Source organism: Nannospalax galili, unplaced genomic scaffold, assembly GCF_000622305.1.
Source record: "Nannospalax galili isolate Female #2095 unplaced genomic scaffold, S.galili_v1.0 scaffold317, whole genome shotgun sequence".
NCBI classification, from domain to species: Eukaryota; Metazoa; Chordata; class Mammalia; order Rodentia; family Spalacidae; genus Nannospalax; species Nannospalax galili.
The window spans coordinates 19,730-29,166 of NW_008339434.1; the positions used below are offsets into that span (position 1 = coordinate 19,730).

At 47.7% G+C, this 9,437-nt stretch overlaps 1 protein-coding gene across 1 annotated transcript in view; it reads right to left on the reverse strand.

Annotated features, from left to right (window-relative positions):
- Window positions 1-2,685: 2,685 nt before the first annotated feature.
- The window catches only part of LOC108490910 (xyloside xylosyltransferase 1-like), a gene marked incomplete at its 5' end in the record, with an annotated part of 51,396 nt that continues 44,644 nt past the window's right edge, over window positions 2,686-9,437 (reverse strand). Inside the window, one exon of the mRNA XM_017798397.1 lies at window positions 2,686-2,822. Coding sequence (XP_017653886.1) covers window positions 2,686-2,822 — 137 coding nt within the window. The remainder of the gene's footprint in view (window positions 2,823-9,437) is intronic.

Consider the following 9,437-nt stretch of genomic DNA (forward strand, 5'->3'; position numbering starts at 1 on the left):
AATAACTTGTCCACGTCACATTTAGCCACTTGAGGAGGCCCTGGAGCAGCAGTTATCGTGGGGGAGGAGCTCTGCAGGCAGTAGTCAGGGCTGATGCCTGGGCCGTGGACCCCCATAAACTGTGTTAGACATGTCTTGGGAAGCAGGGGACTGAGAACGCCCACCCAAAAGGGTCAGTTCCACCAGTCTTCCAATGAGCACCACTCACTCTCTCCCTTGCCTTCCCACTGTTTTCTCCCATCACCTACCCCCAGCCTCCATCCCTGGCTCCCAGCCAGGTGAAGACTTCAAAGCAGGGAACAATATCAATCGTCCAGGTCACCCAGCACTCTGGTTTTCTTATGGAAGAAGGCAAAAAAAAAGGCATTGTATTCCTCCTCTGCCACCAGCTAGGCCATTCTCAGTCCAGAAAATACTAAAAGTACACACTGTAAAACGTGATCACTGGCGGAGTGTGGGGTGATCATTTGCAGGCTTCATTTATCATGACATTTCATGGTGGGTTGGTAGTCAGTGGCTACTGACTGAGTGCCCAGGTGTCTAGCTGGCCTGCAGGTAGCTTTCTTAGACTCTTACCAGTAGCAGACTCTCCTGATCCTCATTTACATAATGATAGAGACTCAGATTGTAAAGAAAACTCAACTTCATTTGAATCTACTATTTTTCAGAAGCTTCTTTTAGAAAGGCCAGAAAATTAAATTGATTTAGGTTCTACCATTATAAAAGCCTAGTTCTACAGAAAGTATAAATTCTGGCCAAGATTACCTACATTAAGTGTGACGAGCTTTCCATGTATTCTAGGAGGAGATTCAAAACCTGACTTGCAGGCATTTCTGCTACAACAGTACCTGATGACCAGCACAGTCTGAATGTCTGGGCTCTGGCCTCCTAAGCTGGAGGGAACTCACTGCACACAGCAGCTCCCAATGGAAGGAGGACAAGCAAGGTTGGAAAAGCTGTGAAGGCCAAAGTGGGAGATAGGGGAGGAGGCCTGGAGCTCACCTGTTCCCCTTCTTAGAAGGGCATCAAGGCCCCAGGTGTGGCAGCAGAGCTGGGACTAAAACCCAGGATTTTACATTTAATGTCTCTGTCCCCTCCCTTGTAGAGTCAAAGGTCCTACCACAAGGCACAACTTCTAGGAAGGTGAGAGGATGAGGTGGCAGTCTGCTGTAGTCAAGATGGCAGGTTTGCCTAGCCCTCCTGGCTAAGCAAGTAGGAGCCCACCCCAGAGGCCAGGATTATGTAAAGGAAACAGCCCACAAGGCCTCCAGGAGTTATCAGCTCATTCATTTTAGGCCTTGCAGGAATTTCCTGTTATGTGATCTGAGACTTGCAAAGAGCTACCACCAAACCCAGGCTGTCTCTTCCCCTCCCTCCAAAGGGAAAACACATACTTCCAGTCACAAAATGTCAAGGCCCAGCAGTTCTCTGATTGGGTCTAGCTACAGAATTTCTGCAGAGAGCCAGCACTAGGGTCTACACAGAGAACAAAGAACCCAGGGACAGAGAAATCCTAGCTCTTCCTGGGCAAACTTGGTCAGCTGGCATTGGGAAAGATGAGTCAGCAACATGGAACTCCTTAGAGCTCTCTCTCTCTCTCTCTCTCTCTCTCTCTCTCTCTCACACACACACACACACACATGCACACACACAACAATGTACGCAGGGGCTGGAGAGATGGCTCAGTGGTTAAGAGCACTAGCTGCTCTTACAGGGGACCCGGGTTCAATTCCTAGCACCTACATGGTGGCTGACAACTGACTGTAACTCCAGTTCCAAGAGATCCAATGCCATCTTTTGACCTCCTCGGGCAGTGCACAACATGGGTGCATCTACCTACAAGCAGGCATTATACCCACACACATAAAATAAAAATAGTAATAAAAAAGTTTAAAAAAAACAATGTATGCAACATGTACATAACCACATAGGGAGGGGAGCAAGATAAAACACATTTCCCTTCTGTCCTCAGCCCCCTGCTGACTTTGGGGAGCATCTCCTTGGTTTTCTTTGTGATTTTGAGCACTTGTTTTTGCATCACTAAAGATGACCATTTAGTTTTGTCTTCATCACGTGCAGCTACTATATGTATTTCACTGGACAAATGCACTGTATTTAACCATCCTGCTGTCAAGGGTACTTAGGTGTTTTCAGTTTAGGGCTACTATGCAGGATGCTGCAGAGAGCGTTCTTGAAAACATCTCCTTGCTCCAGGTGTCAAAGAGCTTCTGTGTGATACGGAATTGAGAAGGAAACACTGCCTGGGGAAGAAAGTGGCTCTTCTCTCTGATCAGTGCGTGTTCGTCTCTGACCTAAGATGTTGTTCCTTGCCCACCATAGTCTGCCGGAGTCACAGAGACACGAGGCCAAGAAAATCCTGCTGGTCACTAAGGATGGAGGGTAAATCCTGACATCTAGTACCAGACACTCTGAGCTTAACCACAGCCAATACCCAAACAACTGGGCTTTCTCAAAGAAAAACTCCCCTACCCTAGGGAGGTAGCTTCTCTGGCTCTGGAGCAGAAACCCTGCCAGCAGTGCCATCACCTATAAGCTGCAAGCTTAAGCATGCTTCTGAGGGGCAAGTGCAGAAAGACCACACACTGCTGCACCCAAGAAGCCATGAGTGGCAGAAGAGAGAACAGGATGGGAAGGGGGTCCTCAGGACACCTTGACAGCCACTACCTACCTGTACACTGGCTGCATCTCTCTGGCTATGCCAATGATAGCACCAGGCAGGAAGTTGTCAAACTCCTCAAACAGTTCTCGGATGTTGGTCTTATACTTCAGGTCAAGGTCCAGCTGAACGATCTGCAGGATCTCTGGAGGAATAATTTTAGAAAGACGATAAGGGTAGGTACGGTAGCACTGTAGTGCCAGCTACTTAGGAGGCTGAGGCAGAGGAATCAAGAGTTCCAGGCCAGTCTAGGCTAAGTTATAAAACTCTGTGTCAAAACAAATTGCCAGGTATGGTGGCATATGCCTTTGATCCCAGCACTTGGGAGGCAGAGGCAGGCAAATCTCTGTGAGTTTAAGGCCAACCTGGCCTACATAGCAAGTTCCAGGCCAGCCATCTTACAGAGAGACCCTGTCTCAAAAAGACCAAAAATATTTAAAAATGAAATAAAAATTAGACACAGGCCCACATCCTGGAAGGGTTGGCCATTAACAGAAAATAAAGAAGACAACACAGAGGACACCAGCTTGTTATTATGGTCGCTGAGTGATAGGAAGTTACCTTTTGCAACCATCAGGCCCCTCCACTTCTAAATGTAGAAGTTCAAAACCAGGTGCCTATATGCCCCCATCTAGGCCAGTTGTCGGGATGTGTTTACCTCCTAGTGTCTGGCATGAATGACACGCAATGTGGTGGATGCCTAAGAATCTAAACACTTGCAAGTGCTTTCATTTTGAGGTACAGGTTTCAAATGCTGAGAAACTGCTGAGGCCTGGACAAGTACATCCTGCAAATCCATGTCTATGACAAGATGCTGACCCACAGAGAAACTGTACCCACCGTCTAGCAGAGGAGGGGGCCCTATGTATTCAGTCTTCCAGTGCACAGATGGTGAATACTGCTGGCTTTTCCTGTCTGCAGATGACTAGGGGGTGGGAAGAGGAGAAGGGCAGCAATTCAGGCAGCCCAGAGTGGGCGGGGGAGGCAGAACAAGTTCACTCTCCATGCTTCACTTAGCTGAACCTCAAAAAGGGATGGGCAGGTCACTACAGAGAAGAGGCTGGTGCTGAAGCATGAGATAGAAGAAAGGGTGCACAGATTCCAGACATGGGATTTGGGACTGGGTGGTAAAGGAGAAGTGAGTACCTGCAATCAAGGAAAAGGCCTGGTTTGGGAATCAGAGCTGAGTTCAAATTCTAGCTTTGACTCAGATTAACCTGTGACCCTGGGGAAAATTGTCTTACTTCTCTGAGTCTCAGTTGCTTCACTTATTGAAGTACGGAGGGTATTGTGTGCCTCATGAGGCTGTGATATTGAGGTGATTACCTGCAGGAAATATCTTAAAGACACCAGGAATCCAGAGTCTAGAGAGCAGGAAACTCGCCACAGCTTGAAGCAGTCATGGAAGACTTCCTGAAAGGGGGGACCTGGGCTGGGCCCTGAGTGTGGGTAGGAATGCACAGTCAATAACATCCACAGCTACTTAAGAATACCGGGCACTCCCTTTGGCCTTCGGCTATCTTTCCTTGCCTGATTAGCTGCAGGGCAGCAAAACTCCCTGGAGCCCAGTTACTCCTAGAAGTCCTCTGATGGCAGGGACCACAGATTAGGCATCTCAGCCTGTAATAACTACACAGGGCTTGGCATTTGGCAAACAATCAAGGGTGTTTGTGGAAGCAATACTCTTTCTCTAAAATAGTTTATGAAGAAATCATAGCTTGTAATTCAAGAAAAACCAATTCATTTGTTCCTTCTATTTTCCTTTGTGATGCAGAAACAAAACCTTAATTTTCATTCTGTGTGACTTTTCTAGAACAGAAAAAAGCAAAAAGTTACAGCAAATAAGAATCGAGCTGCTGACAGTATAGAGTGCCAGGATGCTCTGGCCCACAGGAACGGGGTTTGGGAAGGCGAGTCTACACAGGCAAATGAAGACTCCATACTTGCCAATGTCACACTGGCACCCCCCACTTGAGGAGTAAGGAGGCTGCTTTCCTTCCTGCACCTATAAACAATGACAAAAGCAAATCCTAGAAATCAGGGTTGATGCTGAGAATCTGGTCTGCTTGCCTGGAAGCCTTAGTGGTGACTTGGCTGGCCTCCTGGACACCGGCCACAGGGCAGAGTAGACACAGACCACAAGGTAGAGCCACAGGGTCCCTCCTGCTTTAGGAGGAAGCCCTGAGAGACAGGGGAAAGACCCTGATGACAGCCCCAGGGAACGGCAATGGGTCCCAGGACAGTAAAGCAGAGCCCTAGTGAGTCAAGGACAGAATGCTCCATCATCCCAACAGTAAAACCATGTCAGTCTGTGTTATAGTTTGCTTTTCTATTGCTGGGATAAAATATTCTGACCAAGAGTAATTTGGGGAGGAAGGGTTTATTTCAGCTTATACTTCCTAGTAACAGTCCATCACTGAGGGAAGTCAGGGCAGGAACTCAAGGCAAGAATCTGAAGCAGAAACCATGGAGAAATGCTACTGACTAACTCACTTTCTGGCTTCTGCTCAGCTAGGCTTCCTTATACAGCTTGGGCCCACTGTCCAAGGATGGAGATGCCCCATAACTACCATCAACCAAGACAGTTCTTCACAGACATGGCCACAGGCCAATCTGATCTGGGAAATTCTTCAATTTAGGTTCTTTCTTTCAAGGTGACTCTAGGTTGTGTCGAGTTGACAATAACTACCCAGTACACCCTGATTCTATAAATGAGGAGAACAGGGGATGAGGCTCAGAGCTGAATAGCTGCCTAGATGCATGGTGGCAGCACTGTGGTGCTGACATGGCTATGAAGGTGGGGAAGACCTCATCTTCATGACCGCAAGGTGTACTTCTGTTGAGAGCATCAAGGGTGACAGCCACACAGCAGCACCATTTCCTGAGTAGTTTTAACTGTATAGCATTACTTGGACAATAGTTTGTGTCTAATCACTGCCCAGCGTTATGTAGAATTGCTCCACTTTTAGATGAAGAAACAGTACTATACAAAGGTTAGAAACAGGTCAGGCATAGTAACATCCACCTATAATGCCAGCCCTTGAGAGTGGGAGCAGGAGGATCAGGCGTTCACAGTGGGCCTCAGCAAGCTTGAGGCCAACCTGGGCTACATAAGACCTAGTCTCAAAAACAAAACAAACAAAAGGTTAAAAACTTTACCCCAAGATTATGTAATAAAGAAGTCTGTGCTGTAGTGGAAATGGAACTTTGACTTGACTTGAAAGCTCAATGCACCAGGCTCCTTCCAGTACACTGACTTCCATTCTCACCAGCGTGGCTCAGAGACACATTCTGGCTTTACCACAGCCTGCCCCAGGAGTAGGCAGAAGGACTGAAGACCTTGAGACCTAAGACAAATCCTAGAGCAACCGACTGGCCAATGTGGACCTCAGAGGAAGAAAACAAAGAACTTCTGGCCATTTTTACTGGGACTGAAGGAATTTCCGATGCAGAAGCCATTAGCGCATCTATGTACAGGAACTATGGAAAGCTCACCCCTTGTCACGTGCATCCTCTGGGCTGTCTAGGCATCGAAGTCCTGGTGCACTGCAGCAGCTCTGGACAATCATGACCATACCTGTCACACATGACTGACACTGGTCACTAACTCACTCTGCCTCTGCTCCTAGTCTTTGCAGAGAAAGCACGTTCCTGGAGGGTAGGCAGAGTGACATGAGAAGCTTCTTTGCACAGGGGTTGAGCTACTCTTCGCTGTGTCTTTCCAATTTTAGTATTTGTGCTGCACTGGATGCTTCCTGAAGAGGCTCTCCTTCACTAGCAGAGTCCTAGTCTTGTCTTAAGGAGCTCTTCCAAGATCTGAGCACTTTCGCTGCCCTTAGGGAATGGCTGGGGGGTGGGGGGAAGCCCAACATAGCCTGAGACATATGAATCTGAGATGTTTGAACACTATAACTCCTTACACTCAAAGCAGCCCTCAGAGAGGCAGTGTCACCCTAGTCAGCCTGGAACTCAAGGGGCTTAGCTAGGGAGGTAACTGACGAGGAAGGAAAGCAGGTGCAGCTCACCATAGAGTGACCCTTCACATGGAAACAGAGTGCTTGGTCCAGGCTAGGCAAAGGACACACCCATCAGGGAGGCCCACATGCCCTGTGCAGCCTACACTGTCACAAGGAAACCTGAGCAAAGGCCGTCCTTTTATGAATGATAAAACAAGATGTCAGGTTATAAATGTCACTAGTAAACAGAGGTTGGTGCTCACTAAAAACACTAGGATTCATCAGAATGTGACTGATTAAAGGGACCTGCTCTCCACACTCTGGTCTTGGTGGAGCAATCTCTCTGTGAGAACGACTTCTGGATGATTTTAGAGGTAATGTTGGAAGGGACTTTGAGAAAAAAGCAGTCACAGGCACAGCCCTGGGAAGATGCTGGTGGGACAGCTAATGGGCTGGAAGCAGGACCATGGAAATTTAAGGAAGAAATGAGATGACTGTCCCAGAAGCAAGGAAGAAATGAAAGCTGTGATGCACAAGGAGAAATGTGGGTGAGAAAGGACGACGGGACATTTTAAATGATGGGTAGCATTCAGCCTGTTTAGATATCCCCATCCCAAATTCTGTGAGATGACAAAAAGAGGACAGAAAAATCTACGGTGACAGGGGGGTCAGAAATGACTGTACTCACAACATTTGGACCAGCTGGGACAGTCCCAACTCAACACTCCCTTGTGGAAAAGCTTGGAACTAGCCATCATCAGCTTCCAATTTTGCCAGCCACAACCATGTCATCTGACTGTGGATGGAATTACAACCCAGAGTGAATACTTAATGAAACCCCAAAACAAACAGCAGGAGAAAAATGTCCCAGGAGAAAAAACAAAGTGCTCCTTTCCTCCTCTCCCCTCCCTTCTCCTGTCCTCAGAAACAATTCCTGGTAGACACATGCTGGTACACACAAAACCATATGCAAAACAATAGGTCAGAAAAGAATGCAGAGTGGCTTAAGTAAGCATGGTAGGAAACAGCATGGTGAGGAGACAGCAAGGCTTTCCTAGAGGAGCAGGTTAACCCACAAACAACCTCTCAGAGATAAGCACTTACAGCATGTGGGAGCTCTTGATCACCAACCCCAGGTGGTGTCCCAGTGCCAGGGAGTATCTACAGAGAAAGGGAAATGACTACGCTGCAGGGCTAAATGACTCCACTGTCCGATGGCCCCAAAGCAGCTTCCTGGACAGAGGTTTGTTTACCCTGTCCATTCTGAAAGATTGTAGCAATTCGCCACCGCCTTTTCACACTCTGCTGCTTTTTAATTACTGTGGGCAGAACTTCTGACCTGCAGGAGCCAGAGGCCAACTGAAAGGGTTGGAGATGTCCCCCAACCCACAGGAGATCATGACTCATGAGGGATGTTTGGAGCCCTTCAGGGAAACACAACCCCTCAGCATCTCAACAGCCTGGCTTCTCCATGGGAGGTTTCATGCACACACAGACTTGATGGATGTGTCCCTGAGGGGGATCTGTGGGTGGAGCTGGCTGGGCTGGTTCTTACATTCAACAGGAAACTTGGGTCCTTCCCAGCTGGCTCTGGCTCTGCACCTCAAAGAGCCCTTCACTATTCTCTTTGCAATGGAAGACCCAGCTGCAGGGCAGCTGGCTTGTCATGGGAATAGATGCTATGAAGGAACAGAATAGAACATGCCAGGAGTCCAGGGCCTTGGGTACAGATTCTTGAGACCCCTCAGCCTTGTCAGACACGTACTTCCTCTCTAGGAGCAGGGTGAAGGTGCCTGTGCCAGGCCCATGTTGAGGCCACCACATTCACTGACACAGCTGAGGAGTCTCCCTGGCATTTCTGCAAGGGGGTATTAGTGCCTCCCAGTTCCAAAGGAGGAGCTGTAGGCTCAGAGAGGTTTGACAATTTATTTAAGACAGCTCAACAAGGAAGCAGTTGCAAATGTACCTCACTTGGTCATCTGATGTATCACATTCAGGTCTCTGAGAAAAGCCTTTACTTAAATTCCAATGTTTAAAAACAAGCAAAACTTCCATATTCAAATTGAAAATATCTGATACCTCCAAGTATCTCTGTGCAGTGACTGAGACTTCTACAGACAGAGAAGGGTTTAAAACTTCTCACAACCACTTCCCTCAAGATCCTCATCCCTGAGGACTTTAGAGACCAATGGGATTCCCCTTCACTTAGCAGAGGCCAGTGGAGAAACTTTTAGGGAAAAGGCGGCGGGGTGGGGTGGGGGGATGCCAGCAAAGTAAGTTGAAAAGAAGTCTTTATTAATAACAACAATATGTATACATCATCATGGGATGAATCAAATGCAAGGTGAGATTAGTATTATCTCTACTAGACAAATGACAAAATAGGTAAGTTTAAGTCGGGTAATCATGGTTACACAGATGGAAAGTATAATTCACATTCACATATGTCGAGCTCCAAAGCCCAAGGCTTGCTCTTCACCCCTACACCCTCTGCCTTCTGGGTCCCTGGATGCCAGGATACAGTTGGCACTCGGTAACACTGGCTCTGCTCAGCAAGTAGGCAGGGTCTCCTGCATGCTAATCCATGACATCCAATTAGAAGTCTGTACCTCAGAGGGAGAAGGAGCAAGAGGAACTGGAGATCCTAAGAGTAATTTATGCACCCCGTGAGCTGCTCTAGTAAAAGGTGGGTGGGGCGGGGGCTGAAATTAATGTCCTCAGTCAGCTTGATATATTAACTACACAAAAAACTCTTTTGATCCTACTAGGGCCTCTCAGAATGAAGCATGGGAAGCTGAGTGTTA